This window comes from Cydia splendana, chromosome 9 (assembly GCF_910591565.1).
Source record: "Cydia splendana chromosome 9, ilCydSple1.2, whole genome shotgun sequence".
Lineage (NCBI taxonomy): Eukaryota > Metazoa > Arthropoda > Insecta > Lepidoptera > Tortricidae > Cydia > Cydia splendana.
Genome location: NC_085968.1, coordinates 14,777,820 through 14,803,657, shown reverse-complemented (window position 1 = coordinate 14,803,657; position 25,838 = coordinate 14,777,820). Strand labels below are relative to the sequence as shown.

Genomic DNA, 25,838 nt, shown 5'->3' with positions numbered 1-25,838 from the left:
TGCACCACACAGCGCGGACAATTATGGCATAGACTTTAAGGCATTTTAGTTAAGGTCTACAATAGTCGTAATTAATTATGTGGCGTGTGTGTGGCGTGCTGTACGCTGTAAATAGTTTACAATGAACAATAGGATAAAAAGATGTCGTGATTAGAGGTACCATATACTTTTACTCAATGCGAGTCCGTGAGTCGTGTGTTTGATTCGTGTCGTCGCTTCGGCTCCGATAAATATCAAAGATATCGAGGTATGGATTTATTTACTCTTAAAATAAACGTAACCTTCTTGTACAATGAGAGGATGCCTAAGCGCAAAAGTGGGAGGTATATTGATAACACAGCATTTGATAACTGGCAAAAATATCTAACGGTTTTAAATAATCCTTCACTTTGATGCCTATAAATATGTACGCAACACTTAGAGAGTTTACTACTAGTGCTACTCATTTTAAAGTTATATTCCGGCAATCAGGTATAGTCAAAAACAGCAACCCTGAGCATATCTGCATAGTTTTGCAATCCGCAAAATCCGAATAAATAGGTAGTGTTCTTGCCCCGAAATCAGGCCCGTTTTCCTTCAAAGTGGAAATCGAATGAGAAAAAAACAATTACTTCCGCACTGAAGATTTGGTGCCTGCGATACCCGCGTTCATCGTACTAGTACCTATTTAAACACGTACTACGTGGACACGACAGTAAGGTAAAACCGAGTGGGTTTTTTAAATCAAAGCAGATGGTTAAGGCTCTCTTTATCCTTCAAAAACTAATGAGAAAGTTGCATTTTATCCACAAGAGTAGGAAATAAGTTGATTACTCAGGCTGGTAGAATTGACTTTTAAAATTAAATGATAAGTAAATATTTAATAGCCTACATATATTTGGAGAAAGTAGTCGTCATTACCAAAAGTGATTGTAATGTGTCATTATCATTTCATAAATTAGTTCAGTTCGAGGAGTAAAATAGTACCCAAAATCACATGGACCGCGTGGAAATTACAAAGACTAGCTCTCACGTGTACCTTCGGATGTAATCCGACAGTCTTGATTGTATTCTCATTTACCGACCGCAGTCAAGCCTTTGACTCAGGCGAACAGTGTGGTCTTCGGTTTAACATAGTTCTTAAGGATCTAAGGTTTTTGTCATTCTAGTTTACATGAGTCAACAGTTCGACTGCGGTAGGCAAGCTATAAGAATATATTTGATTAAATCGTATTCAAATATCATATTAATATTACATATTTATTGTCGTGGAACGACCCTTCTGCATAAATAATAATAAGGCCCATGATGAGCAAAAATGTTACGGTACCTGGGCCATTGTACATTGTACTTTATTGTCATAATAATCCGGCTTCATATTTAATTTAACTGCAGCTACATAATCTACCTAATTCATAATCTACAAAAAAAAAATTATACCGATGACCACCCACATGCAATTTAGATTATATCCTATTCCAGAACATTTGGTTGTAGAGTTAATCGCATTAGTAAGCTGATATGTGCACTAAACAGCTTTTAGGCAAATGATCGATCGCAATATTGTTAACATGGTATGTAATGTAAACGTTGCGTTAAAATATAGTTTTTTAGGTCAGCCACAGGTAAAATAGTTATTTGTACAACAAGAGATCAAAGTTTGATATTTCTTCGAGTGCTTATTTTGAGTCCCGTGCAAGCGAAAGATTCTATAATAGATTCACGAGCGTAGCGAGTGAATCTAATTTAGAATCTTGAGCGTAGTAAGGGATTCAAAAGCGCACGAGATGTAAATAACTTTGATCTCGTGTAGTACACAAAAATTTTCACCCTAAGCAGTGAGAACATTCCTAGAGGGACAGAGATAATAGAACCCAAGTATATCGAACTTGTATTAGACCCCGCATGTTGAAATGACATTTGACTATAAAGGTCGCTTGAATGTCATTTTGTCTCACTCAGTGAGCAAAATCGCATTTTGCTCACTGAGTGAGACATACTCAGTGAGCAAAATGCGATTTTGCTCACTGAGTGAGACAAAATGAATCAGTGAGCAAAATCGCATTTTGATCACTGTTTTTAAGAAGCAAAGTACCCTTGCTCGAGCTGCTGAGGTGAAAAGGAATTTATTTAATCCCTTTTTTACACAGAAGCCTATAAAATTTATCCTATGTCGGCTATGTCACTCGGACTATGAGACTTATTCTGATTGTAATAGCAGGTTATGATTTTCATCTGGATTTGTTTATTTATTATGGTAATTATCAGTCAGTGCCAAATCAAAAGTGACGTTTCTGCTTAAAGAACACTTTTTACACTGACAGATCATATACATATCAAATCCAGATCAAATTCATAACATGTTATTACAATAAGAACAGAACATACTCATCAATTTCGCCCGATTAGTTTCGAGTTGCTAGCGTCAATGTCACGTTGGAACGCAACACAAACGTGGGGCTCTACAAAGAAATATGTGCATAATAAATAAATGCAATTTTAAACAGCTGCGAAGTAGAAGGCCTGCCACAAGGTGAAGGCCTTATCAAGGACTTGCTAATCCGCTGCGCTAGATAGGGAGCGCAGGTGATGTCAAGGTTCATAATACTTTGTGAGAAATTCTACCTCGAGCTATATCAAAATTTTTACTATTTGTTAAATTGTAATGATACGACCTTGACAGGACGATGAATATGAGTGTGTCGTATCATATCAATATTAAAACCTTAACATATTTTAATATCTAAATGCCGCTCCTAATGTATATGTCACCGTAAAACTTGTTTTAGTGAAAACGCGTTTTCAACTATCGTCGTAGAAAATTGAATATTTGTAGGTATGTAAGAGTAAAACTATCGTTTCTTTTTCTATCGTCATTTTTAAATCGATGGCCTGAAAAACATTTAAACTGAACATTATTTTAACCCAGTGGATTATTTCCAGGTTTGCTAAAGTTTAACTTGCACACCGCGTCATTTTATATTCTTGTGCAAAATATGTATTTCAATTTCATTCTCATTAATAATCCCTAAAGAGCGACTGGAACGTGGCTCTACTTGGACTCGACACTCTATCTATAAATTGTACTAGGTGCTTACTTATTCGTACAGATGTCCATCACAATGAAAAAGAAATGAAAGAACTCAATGTTTTACGACTTAGTTTTTCCAGCGTAAATGATGAAAACTACCCGTTGTAAAAGCACAGTATAGGGATAAGTAAAGTAACCTTTCACCGGACGTTCAGAAATCCTTTTGATCCCCAACGTTCAAGTGTCGGACGTGACGACTACACCCCTTTACTATCCCAGACCGTTGCCCATGTAGCTTGTATCGTGACTTGTTTTCTTGCGCTTGGCTTCACACGTGCCTTGTATGAAGTTGGACTACTCTATATAAAAATATCTACTCTGGCGAAAGGCTACCAATAGAAAAACATTTCCGCCTCCATGTAGGCTTTACTCCGCCTAATGTTACGGGGTTAAAGCCCAATCTCCACATGACTTCCAACTAATAGCCGTTGGCGATAAGCCTAACGTAACGCAATCTGTTTTTTCGCCAGTTTTTCGAGAATAGCTTTAAGTACATTTCAGCCAATTTCAGCTAAATCAACTATATATGTACGCTGGCAGCCTGGCAGGTATATAAGGTATATGCAACGTATATGGATAACTTTAGTATTTACCTATGTAAATACAAGTTGATTCTGTCTAGTAATTTCACAAACGCCTTCTCTTGTAAACCAGTCTATGCTGAGGGTAGGTACAGACAGCACCAGAACTTGCTAAGCGGTTCAGAATAAACTGAACACATTTCCAAGCATGAGAGCGTTATTTTGAACACTTTACATCAGCTCCTGACTGTACCGAGTAGTTTTCAGTTATAGTGTAAAATCATAAATACAGGTAGGTACTGTAATTATTATAAATGATAACTAGCTCTATAGTTCGTTTTTTTTTTGTATTAGAAAGAACTTGAAAGAAGGTAAGCGATCTTGACATGTCTGTTGGCGACTGGCTGGCGCGCGACCTCTTTGGAATATATACTATTTTCCTATTATCTTTTGATTCGATATTATGTCAAAGCAGTCTGCCTGTCACCGCCTAACCATTAAGATCTTGTGCTCTGTCTTAAATAAATTATTTATAATATTTGTTTAATATCTGCGTGTTTGCATTATATCTTCAATTCGTCATACAGTCCATTCCATTAGCTATCAATGCCTTTTAATTGAAAAACGCTTTTTTAAAATCAGTAACTATTACTTTTGAAAGCAGAAGAATATAAATGATCGTCTTAGATTCATAATTGTTACATATTTGCCGTAACTTATTTTTAAAATGTGTTTTTCAATTAAAAGACACATCAAGATTGTTTACCTTATCTCTAATGCTAAAAAAACGAACTATAGAATATTGCAATAATAAATATTAGTTTCGTATTTAAACATGCTAACCTACGCATAAAAAGTTCAGGGTAAACGTATCGTTTTTAGAGGCAATGCAACCAAAACAACCTCACCTCTCAAATTAGTCCATCAATATTGATATGTTAGATAAAAGTCAAAAGTGGTCAAAAAACAAGTTTCAACCCTAGGCATTGGAGGCCTCGGTCACTTTTTTTCGTTTATGATTAACAGAAGATTGGCAATTTGGCATACTTAGTGCGGAAAAGCATCTGTCTGACTCTGCATCGTGTACCTACATAGAGAGAACCAAGTTTCGTAATAAATGATTGTAACCCTTGATTTAGTAATTAGTTATAATATCACGTCCACGATTAACGACCACTGCGCCCCACCCTCCCCTCTTCGGTTATAGATTGATATTACGTACCTACTATTATTTATTCTGTGTTATTACCCAAAACGATTACGTTCAGAAACAACAAAAGCCTTTTATGTTACGTTGCTTTTGTATTAGACAATCAAGTAAAACGTAGTTTTTAGAAGTTATACGCATACAGGAGTGGATTAGATAATAGTATACGACTATTTTAAGGACAGAAGTGTTCCGTACTTTAGTGGTACTAAAGTATGACTTCTTCTGTGGTTCACCTTTCACCGATGATCCAATACAGGTGCGATGCTTGAAGACGATCTTAACAATGGCTCTAAAGTCCTTTTTTTATACACAAGGTTACTATTTTGGCAGGCGAGTCTTTGGCTAAGCTAACTTGTCATGTATGTATTGCTATTCGATATACAGTCCACCAAACCAAGGCCAATGCTAGAGGACCTTAAGAGCTACCGATTTGACCCCCATGTTCCTATGTTCAGTGAAAATTAATGGTTTGGTTTGCTATCATTGGCCTTCCTGGTTAGGTCCATCAAATGACCTTCGCTTGACCCATGATGAACGTGACATCCAGAAAAAAGTAAAAATAAATATAGTGTCGCAAACTACGAAAAACATTAGCAATGACCAAAGCTATCTAAAATACCTGTACTAGAATTCCCAGAAAGTCCCAGGCCAATCGTTACGATATGGCAATTTTATTTTAGTAGTCCTATAAAACATGCCTTGTATCGGTTACAGAGGGTCTCTCACTCAATTTAAAATAGCTCATTAGCAACATCTGTGCTTCTTGTGAACCACGCAACGTAACGTGGTTAAACACGTCACGGTTACGCCATAGCCAATAGGCAAAAAATAAGTAGGTATGTACTTATTTTATTGGGTACTTACTGTTTTGTTGGCTTCCAAAGACAATCGGCGCGATTCGGGAAATAAATTAGAGATTCACTAAATATGAAATAGTAAAGATATGTGACGTTCTACGGCAAAAGGTACCTTATGGCGCCGCAATAATATTAAGCCCATTACGTAAGCGCCAGCCGCCATAAGGAGCCTTTTGCCGTGGAACGTCACATATCTTTACTATTTCATATCTAGTGAATCTCTAATTCATTTCCCGAATCGCGCCCAATGGTAAAATTAAATGGCTTCAGTCCAGTGGGACTATTTCACAAAATTGCCAACGCAGATCTCGTCTAAAACACTGATTCCTTAAATTTAAATTGGGAGAGTACCACGATGCCATCAGTCGTTTGACAGACCCACAATGGTCAACATGTTACTTACCCCTCGATTCAGACGGGGAGAGAGACCGAGGGTAACGACACTAACGACCCACTGTTATTGGGAAGGGTAGTCTAAGTTCTAACTACTTCTAACTAAGCGAACGAGACTGCAGAACATGGTATTGAAGCTATTCTCTCACGGATAATTAAATTGCGAATACGAAACGGAAAGAGAAACATTTTGTTAAATAAAATACCAATTAGTACCTATATGTAATAAGATATTTAAAAACCTTTTAGGATATGATTGTGGAACAAAAAGGTTCAACAAAAGGTTATATGCGTGTGAGGATGAGGAAGCAAACGATCCTATATGAGTCTAATTTAAATCTAATAAGGTTTACAAACTTAGCCATTACTAGTTCTGTTTGTTTGTATGTCACGGTTTTAGATATGCCGTGAGCACAGCCACCGAAATTTTAATATTTCCCATGGGGGTCCTCAAACCAAAAAAACATACTCCACCAAAATTGGGGTGTCATTGTTTAAGGCCTTTTGTGTCAGGCAATGTTATTCCGATAATTTTATATTCCTGTATAAGTAATTGCAAAAAGTTATTGCATTGTATGACGCTGGATCAATTAAAGATATAATTAAAGGGGCTCCATTAGCTAATTTAACTTTCGACGTATAAAGATAGTAGGTATATTTATATCCCCAGTAAACCTATTTAATTTGTTTAGGCATCATCCTAAACAACGCGGCAATAAACTGGAGCTAAACAGCTCAAGCTCTCAAAACTTTTTTCATTAGTGTCTATCCTTAGATTACATTCTATAAATAAAGCAATTAAGTTTCATCGTTTGGTTGCTAAAAGGTGTACAATACGATCAGTTCTGTAGATCCTTGTGGTGTTGATGTAGGTACATGTAAATGAATCTATGGATGGAGTATAGTTATACCTGTGAGTCTGTGACCTTTGACTAAAAAAATATATCGTAAGTTGTAATATAGCGTAGTTTTTTCATATTAGCAGGGTGGGTATTATTATACGCATCGTTAAAATAGTTGAGGTAAAATCTGTAGCAGTAAAGGCCCTGTTTCCTGCTAGCGGATGGATGACCGACATTTGCTAATTGAATTTCTGTAAAACGAAATCCGGACGGCGAGCGATCGACCGATAAAGATATTATCCTGTAAGGTTGCCACGAAAACAAATTAAGAGCAAACAACTTACAAAAATTAAAGTTGAGCCAAGTAAATGGAACGGTAAATTGGGAAGCCATTTTTCCCCCAATTTAAGGTATTTAGTAATGAAAAACTTAATAGGAAGAAATTATAAGAAAGTTATTACACGGCCACAAAATGATGGCGCTTTTAAACGGCGTAGATAATATGTGATGTGCTTGTTAGGACTTAGCAACACCAAGTATGACAATTAGAATTACATAACTTTCAAGATTTACATGTTATTTTCACCATGTATTTGCAGTGTCACAAATTTAGAAGTGGCGATTGGGAGGAGCAATTTAAAAATTTAAACCGTAACGATCACAAATGTCACATGACAGGTCGCAAACAAACAAAACGTTTCAATATTGCAAAACAACATCCAAGTACGAACAAAAACAAGACAGACTAAAGTAACAAGTTGATTGAACACATTCTGTCAATAAGCAAAAGTTCATGAACTTACCAACTAATCCGTACTTCGTAGTGAATACCGGCGTCCCGCCAAATTGAACACCCGAACACAACGCATCTCACGGGTAGCGAGCGAGTAGCTAGGGAGGCGATCGATACGCCCGGTCAGTACGCGGAGCGTCCGTTCGCCGGCACCCGACGCGCGACGCTCGCGGACCGACCTACAACACCTCGTAATATTCTCAACTTATTATTTTACACGCACGTCCACTCATGAGAAAAGCAACCTGAGACGACCGCAGCGTTCGAAACCTTAATACTTCCCTTCGCTACAAATATTAGGTGACAGATGCCGCTACAAACCCGATCGGATACCGAGGGAATAATTTGCACAATTTCCAGTCACTTAATTAATAATAATAAAATACATTTTCACTTTCAGCTTGCTGGCGGTATTTTAAACGGAGCTGCGAATTCACGACGCGTCATGCGTATACCGATATAAAAATAATCTGAATGTGAACAATATGGGGACAGGAACAGGAGTCGCGTAATAATAAGAGTACTCTACGCGTGGGGATGGTACAGAGGGTGCATTGTGCACCGGCGAATTTCGGAAGGGCCCGCTCGGAAGCCCTTGTTTGTTCCCCCTCTACTTGCGCAAGATGCGAACCAGTTTTGATTTTTGTGTATTAAGCATGGAGTTAGCCCGTTGACGAGGGGGTTCAGCCCGCCGTTAGAGACTGCTAATTTGCAGTTCGCAGAGAACGCGCTGCAAGAAGCTGATTTAACTATACTTGAGCTGGGACATTTTATTTAAAGTTGTACATTTCCCTTTTTTTTTAATTTTTTTATGTTCCTACGTTATCTTATGATGATTATGATTAGGTAAGTACCTACTAGGATAAAAGGGAAACATAAAAAATCCCATACCTAAAAAAGTGGCGTGTAAAACTGTAAAATGGCCTGAGCACAATTGTAAATTTTCGCGTGGGTAGTCAAACAAAGTAGGCAGAAAGACCTACATCATAGGTAAGGGAGTAGTCTAGCTTCCCACGGTTCTTTAAGTTAGGTATTTTAACAAGAGGGATATATATAAAATATTTTTTAGTTGATTATTAAAGTTAATGAATTAATGATGCTGTCAAAGAGCTGCTCAAATATTAAGTGAAAATTCTTATTAAGTTTTGGTCGTTTTAATAATTTCACACTTAAGTAGTACATTCCTTTTATCGTCATTTTTTGTAAATTACATGCCTTCAGTCGTGAAATTATCATCATTTTGCGTTAAGAGATATCTTTTCAGGATATGGGTGAGGTTTTCTGCAATAAGGGACCTTAGCGCGGAAGGCGCTAACACCGTTATCGATGAAGATTCAACACAAATGCAACGTTCGGAACATAAGCGCCAACCACGCTTAGGTCTCTTTTAACTTATTACTACACATATTGAGGTACTTTTAACTCTTTCTTTCATTCTACATTATTTATTCAAGAATTAGACGTTAATAGCCATATTGAATTAAAAATGCGCTTTGAATATTTTAGTAGGTACCACCATGCAAAGGTCTTAATTAATAAAACTTTCAGGAAACAATATAATTCGATTAATATACTTAATCAAGTATTTATGATAGCAATGTACCTGAATATATGTTTACTAGCTGTTGCCCGCGACTTTGTACGCGTGTATTTTACACGTTGGTTGTTAAATGTAGTATCTATTAACATTGTGCAAAGATAGCAGTAGATTTAATAATTTCACAATACGTATGACATTAGATTTTCACAATGTCTTTTTACGCTTTTTACGTATTTTCAAGTTCCTCACTCCTAAAAATATTGTTATCGATATAGGGTTTAATATACTTATACTTAAACTCCGTTAAATGAAGAATTTTTCCCAATGCTGATTTTATTTTTATTATACTTAATGCTTTTGTATAAAGTTTAAAGTATCACGTTTAAAAAAATAATCAACCCCATTTTAACTCCCAGAGACTGGGATGGGCACAACATTGGCATTTGACATAAGTTTCGTCTTGTCCATGTTCATTTTCAAGCCCACCCGTTGTGAAACTCGGTTGAGGTCATCGAGCATCATGCTGAGTTCCTCCATCGACTTTGCCATGACTACGATATCGTCGGCAAACCGAAGGTGAGTGATGTATTCGCCGTTGATGTTGATGCCAAGTCCTTCCCATTCCAGGAGCTTGAAGGCGTCTTCCATTACGGCAGTAAACAGTTTCGGAGAGATAACGTCTCCCTGCCTTACGCCTCTTCGCAATGGAATCGCCCTCGTGCTCTGCTCCTGTACTCGGACCGACATGGTGGCGTTACTATACAAACACTTCAACACTTCGATGTACCGATAGTCAATATGGCATCGCTGAAGAGACTCAAGCACCGCCCATGTTGCCACCGAATCGAAGGCTTTCTCATAGTCCACAAACGCTAAGCATAATGGCAAGTTATACTCTTCGGTCTTCTGTATAACTTGCCGCAGCGTATGGATGTGGTCTATGGTACTATAGCCTTTTCGGAAACCGGCTTGTTCGGGAGGCTGGAAGTCATCAAGTCTGTGTTCGAGACGGTTCGTGATGACCCTTGAAAACAGCTTATAGACATGGCTCAGAAGCGTGATGGGTCTGTAGTTCTTCAATAGGTTGTTATCACCTTTTTTGAAGAACAGCACCACCTCGCCTCTACTCCATGTTTCAGGCGTTATGCCCTCGGACAAGACGGAATTAAAGAGCTTCTGGAGGACTTTAAGTACCGGTGTTCCACCCGCTCTCAGAAGCTCTGAAGTGATTCCGTCTTTGCCCGGCGCCTTGTTGTTCTTAAGCTGCTTCAGGGCCATCCTAATCTCGTACAGACTGATGTCCGGGATATCTTCGGTATAATGTCGGGACAGCTTGGCTCTTGGATCTCCTACCAAGCTGTCAACGGGCTTTGCGATCGAAGTGTATAACTGTCCATAGAACCTCTCGATCTCACCTAAAACCTCCGCTTTGCTCGACGCTATGCTGCCATCTTCCCGTTTCAGCTTTGTCAGCTGGCTTTGCCCAATAGACTTGTCCTTTGCGAACACTTTGGAGCCTTGGTTTCGCTCAATCGTCTCTTTAATACGGTTAGTATTAAAGAGACGCAGATCATGTCGCAGGGACTTAGATATACGTCTATTGAGCTGCCTATATGACTCCGCGTCATCGGGAGACTGCAACTGTAGCGAGCGTCGTTCAGCCATGAGGTTCAAGGTTTGCTCGGTCAATTTCTGAGGTCTATCTTTACGGCGGGATCTAAAAAACTTAGACCCTACTGTGTGGACAGTTTCCACTAGCCCGTCGTTGATTTCGTCCACTGAAGCCAAGTTCTCTAGGCAAGCAAAGCGGTTAGAGAGCTCGAGTTGAAAGCTTTCGGGGTTTTGAACATAGGCTCGAGTAGGTTGGAGCGTAGACTTCATCAGGCTGGACCTTTCAAGTTTAATATTGATATTCAGTGTGCCTCTTACGATTCGGTGATCACTACCGGTCTTTACCCTGTTGATCACAGAGACATCACTGAATATCCGTTTCTTGTCGGTCATGATGAAGTCTATCTCGTTTCTCGTGGAACCGTCAGGACTCATCCAGGTCCATTTCCTGTGAGGCGGCTTCTGGCTCCCAGTCTCTGTTGGGAACTCGGTACTCGAAGTTGTTGACTCGTACATCTACCTAGGACAAGTAGTCCAATTAGGTAGGTCCAGCTTCGAGAAAGAGGTCAACCGCCGAATCCAACTCGGTTGGGCAGCGTTCGGGAAACTACGTAATGTCTTTTCGTCCGACATACCTCAGTGCCTCAAGACGAAAGTCTTTAATCAATGTGTGTTACCAGTGATGACTTACGGCTCCGAAACGTGGTCTTTCACTATCGGCCTCATCTCAAAACTCAAAGTCGCTCAACGAGCTATGGAGAGGGCTATGCTCGGAGTTTCTCTACGTGATCGAATCAGAAATGAGGAGATCCGTAGACGAACTAAAGTCACCGACATAGCCCACCGGATTAGCAAGCTGAAGTGGCAATGGGCAGGCCACATTGCACGCAGAGAAGATGGCCGATGGGGTCGAAAAGTGCTCGAGTGGAGACCACGGACTAGCAAGCGCAGCGTAGGACGTCCACCCACAAGATGGACAGACGATCTTGTTAAGGTCGCCGGAAGACGCTGGATGCGGGTCGCTTCCAACCGGCACGTATGGAGGTCCAAGGGGGAGGCCTATGTTCAGCAGTGGACGTCTTATGGCTGAGATGATGATTTTAACTCCATTAAGGGATGAATTTTCAAAAACTCTAAAAACACAGATTTTTTGTTGAATTTAGAAGTTTCTCGCCCAAACCCAAACCCGATATAAACTTTCAACTCTTTATTTAATTAGGAGATGAATTTTCAAAAACGCTGAAATTACTTTTTTGGTGTTTTAGTAACATGACTTTTTACAAAGTTTCAAGTTCCTCCACTCAAAAAATCGGTCTTGATACTAACTTTCAACCCTTTTTAACCCCCTTAGGGGATGAATGAAAAAAAAACGTTACATTTGTTGTTCTTGTATTTTAATAACATGCCTCATTACAAAGCTTAAAGTCACCGTCTTAAAAAAATGTTGATCCCGATACAAACTGTCAACCCCTATTTCGATGGATCCTTTTGCGATGAATTTTCAAAAACATTGTATTTATAAAACTTGTACACCATTGGCTGGTAAAACCCAACACACATTGGCGTAGCATGTACCTACTAATCTAGCCGTGGGCGAAGTCACATCTGCGAGGCCTTTTTTCTTTCGCGCGCGAGGCCCCTCGGGCGCGAGGCCGTGGGCGAAGTGGGCCTAGCTACACCAACTCATAAAAATTTTTTTGCTCATTATGACCTCAGGAATGCGAGGTTAAAATCTGCCAGCAGTCTTAGCACGGTCGCGTTTTTATCCCTTGTCACCATGCCTGTCACGTTCTAACAAGTATGTAAGTGCGAAAGGGACGCGCATAGTGATAGTCGATAAAAATGGAACCGTGCTGAGCCCGCTGGTTCTACCAGCCCATCACGGTGTATATAGATAGGTACATTTATTTACTGTTAACTTGTTAAGATAATAACTATGACAGGTGACAATATTGCGCGGGTAGATAAAAAAAACCCTCCAAGAGCATGTCGTAGACTGAGGAGCGTGGAAAACACTGGTGAAGAGTGGAAAACACTGATGAAGAGTGGAAAACACTGGTGAAGAATGGAAAAGGATATGACAAAGAACAAGAAGATACTCGATAACAGAGCACAGAACATCTCAATAGGCATTTATATGTATTTAAAATACCTAATCTATTTAGGAATTTTAGTAGCATAAAAATCGATACATATATGTAAAACCAAAATGAATAATTACCTACTGATTAATAAAAACTAAATACCAAGCGATATAGGTACAAGCTATGAGTCACATTAACCATGTAGGTTTTAGTAATATCATGAATCATAAATAATCATGATATATGTATCCTTGCTTGGCCACAACACGATGTAAGTATAAATAAATAATAATAATATAAATAATAAGTCCAGCAAGTACCTAGACTTAGCTCACGAGATTACCGCCATGTGGGATGTTGACTCGACGATCATTGTTCCGATAGTTGTGTCAGCGAACGGTCTCATAGCGAAGAGTCTCGACCATCACCTAGAGAGACTCTCGCTGGGTGGTTGGATCAAGGGTCAGATGCAGAAGGCGGTAATATTGGACACGGCGCGTATAGTACGTCGGTTCCTCACTCTGCGGCCCTGACCACCGGCAGCTTGGGCCAAGCCCCGCTGCCGGCGGCACCCTAGGTTAGGTTTTTTATAATGTGTTTATATGTATTTTTTATTGTTTTGTAAGTGTTTTTATATTTTACTTTTATATTCATATTATAACAAACCTAACGTAAGACGAAAAATAAATAAAGAGAATAAATAATAATAATAAAAAGCCTCTTTATTTTCTTATCAACTACTTACAAACTTATCATTAAGGTACATACTATTAATTAATTAATAATGTTAATTTATTGTAACTAATATATATGTTTACTTTTTTACTAACTTATTTTAATTGGTTCGTATAATTTAATTTTGTATTGATGTATTTAAAAACTAAAAGTTGATAGGAACCCCACTTTATTGGGTATAGGCCTCCTCCAATTTGTTCCATTCGTCTCTGTCTTTTGCCTTGTACGATGTAAGTATACGTATTACAAACTCCACCTATCTTGAATTACCTATATCACGAAATATAACCATATAGATTTAACAAATAAATAGAACTAAACACTGTTTTAAGTATACTACAGTATAAAAACAGTTTTTCCTGTAATAAATATAATTTTTATAAAATCATGTTTTCACATTTCTTTTAAGTTTAAAATTAGCTTATTTCTGAACGAAATTCTCGCTTAACCGTCCAAGCCGATAGATGTCTCCCGGAACACGTTTAGCGCTGCGCTAGTGTATCGATTTACCAACACTCGTCGGTGTTTACACCCGCAAATACGTTAGGAGAAAAGTACATTTTACACAAGAAATACGCGAGAAATACACACGATTGCACTTAATACATGGCTCATTAGGAATGCAAAGTAAGATTAACAAGTCTGTACAAAATAATAGGCCGTTTTTGTGATGACGAAATTACATATTTTTAGCGCGGCACTTGGGCAACACAGAATGTCTATGAATTTGACCCCGAAGCTCGTGTCCCGAACGAGCAGGAGAGTGTAGTGTAGGGCCTGGCCCTTCGATTTAGATCTTCATCTCGTTGGAGATTGTATAAAATGGGCACATAAATAGGTAATAATATCATCGTAATTCAAAAACGTATCGTTATTTGTGCGTGACGCCGCGAAGTGATTGTAGTATTTTTTATCATCGAAAATTATCATGACCGAACCGTAGCACTCAGACGGACTACTATTGCTAAGAATATAATCTTATGTCGCGCTTTGATCGCTACATTACTACATTATTTATAACAGTGTTATTTTTAAATTTTATCCCCGCAATTTTATCAAGCCACGATGCATCGCCGGGCGCTCGTGGGAATTATTTCATCCATAAGTGGATTATAATAAAGATGCTCGAGTTTTGGTGAATGTGTCGAGACAATGGTGTATCGATTATTTTGCGCAAACGAAATGTCATCCCGGTGCCGTAGTGTTAATATTAGAAGTCTATGTTTGTGACCACGATTACAATTGTCTAGGTATCTACGCGTTTTATATTGAGCTTGCAGATCTTCGATTTAGAATGAGTGACAAAAATAGTGCCTGCCAAAGATTTTCATTCGGATAATTTTGATCTGCTCTCGGTATCATCAACATTTATTTATTCTGACGTTGGTCATTTACATAAATGCATCGTATTGCAATAATGCAATGACATGATGATATTTTAATTAATACAAAAGCTACAATTATCGTGATTATTAAGGAAAATGAAAAATGTATTTTTCCCAATAAGCATATTGTAAAACTGATTGCTTAAAATGTATACATAGGTATTTATAGTTAATTATGGTCTTCTCAAATATTTATTAGAGCGAAACTGAAAATATTTTTGAGATTATTTGAATCGGTTTTGAGGGCATTAAGATAAAGGTAAAAAATTACTTGGTTGCCCGATGATAATTTTTTTTTTCTTTTTGTTGCAGTTACCAAATCTGAAATATTCGTGCTCAAAGTAACGGTTTTATTTCAACTTAAACTTGAACAGTGAGTATCGTGTGTGTTAATCATGGCAAATCCGAACCGCGATGGTGTCAGCACGCGCTTCTCTGATAACTATGATCTTAAAGAAGAACTGGGAAAAGGAGCATTCTCTATTGTGAGACGAGCTGTCCAAAAGTCGACGGGATATGAATTCGCTGCCAAAATAATCAACACTAAGAAACTCTCAGCCAGAGATTTTCAAAAATTGGAAAGAGAGGCCCGAATTTGTCGTAAGCTGCAACATCCTAATATTGTAAGACTACATGACTCCATTCAAGAGGAGCATTTCCATTATCTCGTGTTCGATCTCGTCACCGGCGGGGAACTATTTGAAGACATCGTGGCACGTGAGTTTTATTCTGAAGCTGACGCTTCTCACTGTATACAACAAATTTTGGAGTCCGTTCATCACTGCCACCATAACGGGGTAGTGCATAGGGATCTGAAGCCTGAGAATCTATTATTGGCTAGCAAAGCTAAAGGGGCTGCAGTCAAGTTAGCCGACTTCGGTTTAGCTATTGAAGTGCAAGGTGACCAGCAGGCATGGTTTGGGTTCGCGGGAACCCCTGGATATTTGTCACCTGAAGTACTCAAAAAAGAACCATATGGTAAACCAGTAGATATATGGGCGTGTGGAGTGATTCTTTATATTTTATTGGTCGGCTATCCACCTTTCTGGGACGAGGATCAGCACCGGCTTTATGGACAAATTAAAGCAGGTGCCTATGATTACCCATCTCCTGAATGGGATACTGTAACGCCTGAGGCAAAGAGCCTCATAAACCAAATGTTAACCGTTAATCCCAGTAAGAGGATTACTGCATCTGAAGCTTTGAAGCACCCATGGATCTGCCACCGCGAACGCGTGGCATCTGTGATGCACAGGCAAGAGACTGTAGACTGCTTGAAGAAGTTCAATGCTCGTCGCAAACTAAAAGGCGCCATTCTAACTACTATGCTTGCTACTCGAAACTTCTCTGGGAAGTCTATGGTCAACAAAAAAGGAGACGGCTCACAAGTAAAGGAGTCGACTGACAGCAGTACTACTTTGGAAGATGATGATCTGGATAAGGATAAGAAGGGTGTAGATCGTGCTTGCACTGTAATCTCCAAAGAGCATGATGACGAAGGACTTACTAAAGCTGATTCATTCGGGAAAGCCCGAGGTGATAGCAATGCGTCACAGCGTCGCTCAGAAGTAATCAAAGCCACGGAGGTACTTATAGATGCTATTAACAATGGCGACTACGATACATATTCCAAATTATGTGATCCTAATGTGACTGCTTTTGATCCTGATGTACTAGGTAATATGGTTGAAGGAGTAGAATTTCATAAATTCTTTATTGATAACACTCCTCAGCACGTAAAGGCCAATACAACCATACTTAATCCTCGAGTCCACCTTATTGGTGACGATGGAGCTGTTATAGCGTATGTGTGTGTGACGCAAAGCGTCGATGCCGAAGGCCGGCGATCCACACAACAAACTAAAGAAACTCGTATTTGGCACAAACGCCACAACAAGTGGACAGCGATACATTTTCATCGCTCCTAACTAGTCTCTCTTTCGATCCCAACTTTTACGCCGAAGGATGTTGGTCTAACGAAGAAAAGTATTTGTAATGGTGAAGTCATAGCAACACGCGTAAGTTCAAACATTAAATATACATAATTAGACCCTTCAAAAGTTCTACGGCAGCGACGTAAATAATAAATAAATACTTAATATCCAATTCTGCTATAAAATTACACGAATTTTATTAGAAATTCTTTGTAATCTCAAGGAATTATGTTAATTACATATAGGTAAATGTTATTATCTACACCAATATAAGCATTTCAAAAGTTCTTATAACGTTAAAAGTCACTATACTATTAAAGTCTTTTACATCACAATGTGACTAAAATGTGATACCGTTTAAATACCTAATGCTTTGTACTAGTTCTAGTAGAGTGTACAACCATTCTGATCTCGATCGAAACAAACATCGAGGCAAACGTACCGATGTAATATTAAAATTCTCGATCTAATCTAAGTCAGATCTGATAAAAATGAATCTATATTGAATATAAAAGATCGACAAGAATTTCAAGAAGTTTAGAATTATTAGCACATTTCTCAGTAAGTCTCTCTACATTTTTAACTATGAATGTTTTGTCGTGCTTAAAAATGGTGTTCTATTTGTTATCAAATACCTAGTTAGTAAGGTTTAAGTAACTGATGGTACAGTTATTGGCACTACGCATCTTACAGTGAATGTTTCTATAGAATATTCGTAAGATTTTTCTTCAATTAGCTATTAGTTTGAGTGGATTCCTTGTAACATTTTACATATTTTAAGTGAAATTATATCAATTTCGTCAATTTTAGATTTATTCTCAATGTTGTTGTATTATTCAGCTTTTTATTTATGTTGCGTTATTTTATTATTGTTCAACGAGTACATTGTTATACCTGGTTATTAAAATATGTATTACTTATATTCACGCGATAGCTAATAATTTGAAAGTGAAAACTGTGCAAGAGAATGGTCTGGTTGTTGGTATTTTAGCCATTATTAAGAGGAGCTTTGTCAACCGTGATATTAATGTGTATTAAGATATAAAGTGTTTTTTGCACAGTTTCACTTAAGAAAATGTGCTTTAACTATTGGATCTAAACCTAACTGTAAGTCTGCAGTAAATTCAGTATTTCCTAGAAATATATTTAGATATAAATAACATTGAACCGTGTTTTTTACAATTTTGTAACATATTTTAGGATTTTAGTATAGTTAGCAACACTTAATTTGTAAAAACCTGAAAGGAGTTGGAATTGTAATTATAAAATGCAATGCATGCATATATAAATAAAAAAAATATTTATGGTTACCATCATGTTCACGTAACCGGAGTACATAGTTGTGCCATTATCATGAATTTAGTGCCAATAACTGTAAAAACTAAAGATGTATTCTAGTCTTTATTGTTATGCATATTTAGTATTTAATCAACGTTTCTAATTTAATTTTGATCTATAAATAGGTTAATAGTAACATTATGTAAATAGATATTGATTTGCACATTGTGTGTTTAAGAGTGTCGTCTTCTACATACCTCCCTTCATCTATCAAAATGTTTGTATTTATATGTTTAATAGTTCGCAAATTATTAAACATATTTTTTCTGGGTTTCTGGCATGTTAAGCAAATATACAGAAGTTATTAAATTATACTGTTAGGCAACTTTACCGCCATGCTCACTACAGATGCATATTTAGCTAGTAGAATTTGTTTTTGTTGTACTTTCAATCCGTCACAGGAAAATAACTATCACAATTAAATATCTAGGTCTAGCAAGTGTTAAGTACCTGACCTGCCTTCTTTTGGAATCTTGTATAAGACACGACAGTGTTGGATAGACTAGTAAATTTTGAGAATCTCTGAGCCTAACTGAATGGTAAAATTATCATCCCACTCTAGAATAGGTACTTTTATGATTTGTATAAAATAATTCCTCGTTTACAAAATATCAAAAATACGTTTATACTTAGTATTACAAATAGAGTGAAAAACGAGTTTATTGCTTATTTTGTCTTGTAGGTTGGCTACAAAACAAGATTTATCTAAGCTCTCATGACCATGAATAATGGAAATGCAAAAATTATGATCTGGACATTTCAGAGATAATTTAGCAAAATTATAGAATTTTAATTTGCTTAGGCCAAGTACCTGTTGCTCGTGACTTAAGGGAGATAAGTACTTCATTAATGGAGGAACCCAAATAAGACTTTTAAATCTCTAACCGATCTTTATCTATTATTTTAAAAATAAATATACGTAAGGTATTTGAAATAGTTACCAGAATATCTCAATAACGTGTTTAGTATTATTAACTACTTAACTATCTTTATAAAGTCCCTATAACAATGCATTGGCAGTCTCCTGAATGCTGTAACTATAAATAAAAAAATAAAAGATGCACAAATATATCATGTATCTTCCAGAATTCTTTACCAAGTTATCAGACGTTTTAAATATTATGCATTGTCTTCCCTAAACAGTGTTCCAGTCTTACAATCTTCTATAATACCTACAAAAGGGATGCCATCAGATGCATTTGGTTATACACACAGCTGTCTACAAGTTTATGCACGTTAATCTCTTTAATTCACTTGCTTCTACGATTAGGGGAGCTACTTAAATGAAATTTCAATTTCTTCTATTGGCTACGTACTTTTTATAATTCCTACTTATAAATATTTATTACTACTTGTTTGAATTTCAAGTGCTATACATATTTGAAAATTATTTGTTATAAAGTCACCTATACGTAACTTGGAATGGAACTAAGTGCTGTTCGCAAGTACAAATTATCTGAAACACCAACTAATGGGTACAGTGCAATAAAAATACCAGAACTAAATTATAACATGTTTAAGATTTTAATTATGTTTTTGATAGATACTTAACTCATATAGCTTATTGACAATTCTTCATAGCGTTAAAATTTTCACCATTCAGCTAGTAATTGTATTAACCTACATTATTGTTACTGTTTTGTGTTATTTTGCGTGTTTGGTTACTTATGCCTCTTCATTATAAGATGTGTACCCTGTACTGAAATTATAATTAGGGTGTATGTTAAGCTTATTTGTCCAAAATACTAATATTGACACCCATCCGTGTCTAGGCAAAACTATGGAGATTACTTTTGGTATAGTGGTTAACGAAATTTACATTAAGTACTTTAAATGCACCACTTTTTTTTAATATTCGAACTTTGTTATGATGAAGGCTAAAATGTTGTAGAATAATTTCCATATGTGCAAGTGTAGGTGTATTGAAAAAAATATGTCAGTATATTCGTATTCAAAATAATTTCTTCAACCTCTGCATTGCCGATTACCATGTAACATTCTCTAAAATAAAGTTCTTTTGATCTAAACTATATTTTATTTTAGTCACACCGTTACCTATTGCTGCCATAACTGGGAACTTTGAATTCCAGGTTAACATTTTTATTTTATTTTTTTGAGTAGGTATGTATTTTGTATATATTCATGTAAACAAATTGTTCTAAGTATATTATTAATATAAATAAAAATATAATAAATATCCACTTACTAAATTACTTTTGTAACTACAGTTACAAGTTAATTTTTTTAATTAATTAAATGCATCTACATCTACAATCTTAATACCCATAAGGATTAACTAGGTTACATTTCGAAAAGGTAACTTAAATAGAGACAACTTCAAATCTGAGTATGTTATTAAATGGAAATTTTTGGGTGAATTATTTTAATCTTCAAGTAAAATTATTATGAATATCAAAATTGATAACGGGGTTTGATCGTAACGTAACACACCTTTGTTACCTTTTTGCTACCCAAAGGTTATCTGAAAGATATCGCTTTTTGTTTGAGAAATAAAGAGTGTTATTACATTATGTTGCAGCTAGGCAAAAATTAAATAACGTGAGAAATTTCCCATTGTAGCTATGGCCTCCTCCCATTGCCAATAAATAGAGCGATTCAAGAGATGTTTACAAAAACAACGCTGAGTACACTGGTCGACACTTATACAGGAATACTCTTGATGGCTGTAGGTGTCAACCAGTATAGTGAGTTATGTAATTTTTGTAAACACCCCTTCTATTTTTGTCACCGTGCTTGGAAAAAAGGTGAGCTGTTGCGTGTTAAGGTCAAAGTAAAAGTGGTTAAAATTTTGAAAAAGTACTTTTTCAATAATAAAATAAATAAATAATTAAAAATAAATACTGAACACTCTTACACAAATCGATCTAGCCCCAAAGAAAGCTCAATTAAGACTTCTTCAAATAATAAGATTTACTTAAATTAAGTTTTTACGCTCTTTGAACTATTTTCAATATTTGGATTTGTGAAAGTGCTAGTCTTTACTGTTTACCTAAGGTGGTCGGTAAGAATTTTAAGAGTGAATGGTAAGTTTGGTTTGGAGATAGTACAGTCAGCAGCACAGCAGTACAGGTAGTACTCGTAGTCGAAGAAACAACACACCAAAAGTATCTGCCACACTGGATTAATTTTCCAAAAAACCGGGCAAGTGCGAGTCGGACTCGCGCACGAAGGGTTCCGTACCATAATGCAAAAAAAAACGAGAAATAAAGCAAGAAAAAAAACGGTCACCCATCCAAGTACTGACCACTCCCGACGTTGCTTAACTTTGGTCAAAAATCACGTTTGTTGTATGGGAGCCCAATTTAAATCTTTATTTTATTCTGTTTTTAGTATTTGTTGTTATAGCGGCAACAGAAATACATCATCTGTGAAAATTCAACTGTCTAGCTATCACGGTTCGTGAGATACAGCCTGGTGACAGACAGACGGACGGACGGACGGACGGACAGCGAAGTCTTAGTAATAGGGTCCCGTTTTACCCTTTGGGTACGGAACCCTAAAAAGTATTATATCTCTACAGTCCACATTCATATGTACAGTATGTTACAGTCTAAATGTTTTACATATAGAGATATATATGTCGCAGTACGATAGATAAAGCCGTTATATAGTTATAACCCTAGGGATATAATTATATGTCGTAACATAGTTATACGAAAGCGATATATAACGGCTTTATCTATCGTACTGCGAGATATATATCTCTATATGTAAAACATTTTAACTATAGGTATCACTAAACTAAAGTAACTAGTAATCTTACTAGGAATATAACTATAATACGTCTTTAGTTTAGTGATATAGTTATATTACTGGATTAAGTTTAGTGAAATAATTGTAGGTAGGAGTGCGGCGGTGCGGCGGAGGTATAGTTATATCCCTAGGGATATAGTTATATGCCGTATAGTACGTATTATAATCATATTCCTAGTAAGATAGTAAATTGTAGGTAGGAGTGCGGCGGTGCGGCGGAGGTCTAGTTATATCCCTAAGGATATAGTTATATGCCGTATAGTACGTATTATAATCATATTCCTAGTAAGATAGTAATATCTTACTAGGAATATAACTATAATACGTTTCTAGTTTAGTAATATAGTTATATTACTGGATTATGTTCAGTATTATAATTGTAGCAGTGTAGTGCGGGGGTGCGGCGGAGTCGGCGGCGGGGGGTAAATATACTTACTGATTTCTTTGATTCCCTGGCAGATTTATAACCATATAACGACATTAGTTTAGTCAAATACCGTATTATACGGCATATAACTATATCCCTAGGGATATAACTATACCTCCGCCGCACCGCCGCACTCCTACCTACAATTATTTCACTAAACTAAAGATGTATTATAGTTATATTCCTAGTAAGATAGTAATGAATCGCTTTCGTATAACTATGTTACGAAATATAATTATATCCCTAGGGTTATAGCTATATAACGGCTTTATCTATCGTACTGCGACATATATATCCCTTTGTGTTAAGTTACTAGTGAACGGTGGAAACCTACTTTTGATGTGTAGTCTGATCCGCTGTTTTTGTTGCTGACTGTATGACGGAAGATTTCTTAACTTTTTATGACAATTGGTAAATGGGAATTTATGCATGGATTGGTAAGCAAGGTATTAAGGTATTAAGCGAATATTATGTGACATTTTCAACTAAAAGGTGGTACCACATTGTAGGTTGTCAATAAGGATGATTTTAAATTGAAGCTTTATGGAAATAGCAAAGTATTGACAGCCAACAATAAGTACCCTTTTGGTTGAAAATGGCACATATCATCATCATTCGTCATATCAGCTTTTTATTTCTTATTTTATAACATTATTATGGAAAAAATATAATATATTTTTCCATAATAACAATTTTGGTTGCAAATATTATCTGCAACCAAAATGGTGCTATAAGGCAGTTGAAGTTCCCCTCAATGGGTACAGTCACCAGCAATAATGTTACACAACGAAGGCCACAAAAATATCTGACACAATCCTATTTGTAACGCAATAAGAGTGTGTCACACATTTTTGAGGCCCTCTGTGTAACATATTATTGCAAGTGACTGTACAATGAATGTATCACCCTGTATACCTAATACCCTTCTGTTGACCATAAGCATCTGTTAGCCGAGACAGATAGGAATGGGCAGTGTACAAAATAATTCATTTAAGGTTTGTATAATTTCATAATTTTATAATCAACATAACTACAAGCCTCTAGCTACAAATTAAAATCAAAATTAAAACATACCTAATATCACAAAACATTAAAAAGTTTCATTTTAGTGTGAACACCTTTACAGCCGTCCAGGGTAACATTAAAATTCTTCACTATCTGCTCCATATTGGCCACATTGTTATAACCCAATTCATCCTTTATGCATAATTTCAAATGCTCCGCAGTAAGTGGCTCAAATTTAATAAATTCTTTATAAGCATCTAGGTCACTAAAAGCCTCTCTCAGCTCAAAGTCAAAGAAAGCTGCGTTTGAATATTTCATAAAATTCTTTTCAATGTTATCGTAATTGTAGATCAGAATAACTGTTATATTCTTCTTCAAATATTCACTCTTTTCAATCACATTTTTAATGTGGTCCTTGATATGGAAGTCATTCCGTGATAAGTCATCAACAATCACTATGGAGGACTCGCAAAAGGACATACCCAATAACAAATCCTCTGGAAATATCTCCATGAAACTAGGCATTAAGTAGTGATAAACATTTGTCAAATTCCACACTTCCTCAAACATTAGAGTGGTAGCATATGTCTTTCCAACTCCTGTGCCACCATATAGAAATAATATCTTGGTACTTGCTTGAACATCCAATGCTCTAGATAGTAACTCAATAGCCCTCTTTTGCCCGTACAATTTTCTACTAAGTGTGTCTTTCATTTTAGTTACATCTAATCCTTCACAACATGTGAACGTATTCACTTGATAAACAAACGCACATGCGAAGAGTACAAATAACACTGAGAGTTTTACCAAAAGGCACGATGCTACTGTTTTTTTAGGCTGCATTATGATATGGTACTTCTTAACATTTTGGAAGCCTTTTGCTTGACTGCCAGAAACTGGAGTGATATTTTTTTCTATAATAGGTTCTTGTTTAATCAAATTTGTAATAAAGATTATAGGAGAAGACGATCGTGAAACCGTTTTTCGTTCTTCAAGTTCACAATGTGTATCGTCCATATTCTTGATGGAATTGGAGCTCAAATCCATGTCCATTGGTTCATAACTTACGTCCAAATTTTGAGAATCCATCTGTAATCGATTTCTTCTATGTGCCTTATTCTTATTGTAACTAAGTAATTATTGTTTCTGATAACACATTGTTTTTAAAATTAAAATTGACATTTACCTGAGAGATAACTTGCTGTCAAAACTTTCAAAAACAACGGAATACTTGAGTTTATAGAAGTAGATACTGGTTTTTAAATCACAGAGATAAAGATTTAATTTCGATATATAATAAAATTAATAAAGAAATAATATTTATGTGTACTTACGTAGTTTATAAGAAAATGTAGAAATATTATTTTATTGTCATCATTTTATGCAGAAATGCATCAATCAATTTTATCTAGCGTCACAGTAGAAATCAATGCCATACTTTGTAAACGACGTAGCTGTCTAAACCACAGATAATGCTAGATGCTACAACTTTATAGATTACATTGTCGTACATTTTCTTAAACCTAAAATTTCAGCATTCATGGCGCTAGAAAAGCATTTTGGTGTAGTGTTTTATTTTTCTTATTGGCCCGTTGGCCCATCCACTTCACTACAACGTGCGTAAGAATACAAAGCAATTGTAAGGTTTACCACAAAACACGTCAATGATCACGTAGTAAAAAGTCGTTAGAAACATCATGAAGGTCCAACGGATTATTGTCTGTATGCGGCAGTGTTTTTTTTTATTATATTTCTGAACAGCTTATATGATATAATATTTTATTTTGTCAGCCGCGACCACGACCAGTGAAACCTGTGTCGAAACGTCGGTAAATCAAGGTAATTGAATAAAATTCACGTTAGACCCGTCTATAAATGTGAGCTTATATGATAATGTGGGAATATCTATCAGTGAAGACGCATATTGAATCCATGTGCTATGACATGTTCGCCACGTTTGGTACAACGAGTTTGTCGCTTATACTACAACGTGATGAATGGTTAACGGATTGGGAAAAATGGTGTGACATGCATATGAAATCTCTCGAAGCGGCATCGTTGCCTGAAATAAGTGATTTTTTTACAGTTCCGTAACAGATGTGACTGTATAACAAGTACGGATTGTTAACATGCACATATGCCTAAGGTTGATTTAGACGGCACGTGAACTCGCATGCGATTTTAGCTACATTGCGGACTGTTGGTTACGTACAATTCAACCAACCGATCAAAACTCGCATGCGAGTTCTCGCATCGTCTAAATGAGCCTTTAGGGTGGTATTCCATCTGTCCAATATCTTGGTCCAATAATTATAATTG

The 25,838-nt window shown here is 36.6% G+C and overlaps 2 protein-coding genes and 1 long non-coding RNA gene across 5 annotated transcripts in view; 2 read left to right on the top strand and 1 right to left on the bottom strand.

Annotated features, from left to right (window-relative positions):
- Nucleotides 1-20,340, top strand: part of LOC134793709 (uncharacterized) — a 344,598-nt gene extending 324,258 nt beyond the window's left edge. The window contains exon 2 of the long non-coding RNA XR_010144571.1: nucleotides 19,529-20,340. This is a non-coding gene — a long non-coding RNA (uncharacterized LOC134793709). The remainder of the gene's footprint in view (nucleotides 1-19,528) is intronic.
- LOC134793640 (calcium/calmodulin-dependent protein kinase type II alpha chain) lies at nucleotides 178-20,340 on the top strand. Of its 3 annotated transcripts, none has more exons than XM_063765274.1 (2): nucleotides 178-247; nucleotides 15,354-20,340. In XM_063765274.1, exon 2 carries the CDS (start codon nucleotides 15,437-15,439, stop codon nucleotides 16,967-16,969), a length of 1,533 nt encoding a protein of 510 aa, XP_063621344.1. In that variant the 5' UTR covers nucleotides 178-247; nucleotides 15,354-15,436; the 3' UTR covers nucleotides 16,970-20,340. The 3 variants fall into 3 exon arrangements, with proteins under 3 accessions (XP_063621344.1, XP_063621343.1, XP_063621345.1); XM_063765273.1 differs by lacking the exon at nucleotides 178-247 and adding an exon at nucleotides 14,359-14,494; XM_063765275.1 differs by lacking the exon at nucleotides 178-247 and adding an exon at nucleotides 14,547-14,906.
- Nucleotides 20,341-23,545: 3,205 nt separating this feature from the next.
- LOC134794011 (uncharacterized) lies at nucleotides 23,546-24,672 on the bottom strand. Its single transcript, XM_063765717.1, has one exon. It carries the CDS (start codon nucleotides 24,606-24,608, stop codon nucleotides 23,595-23,597), a length of 1,014 nt encoding a protein of 337 aa, XP_063621787.1. The 5' UTR covers nucleotides 24,609-24,672; the 3' UTR covers nucleotides 23,546-23,594.
- Between the last annotated feature and the right edge of the window lie 1,166 nt (nucleotides 24,673-25,838).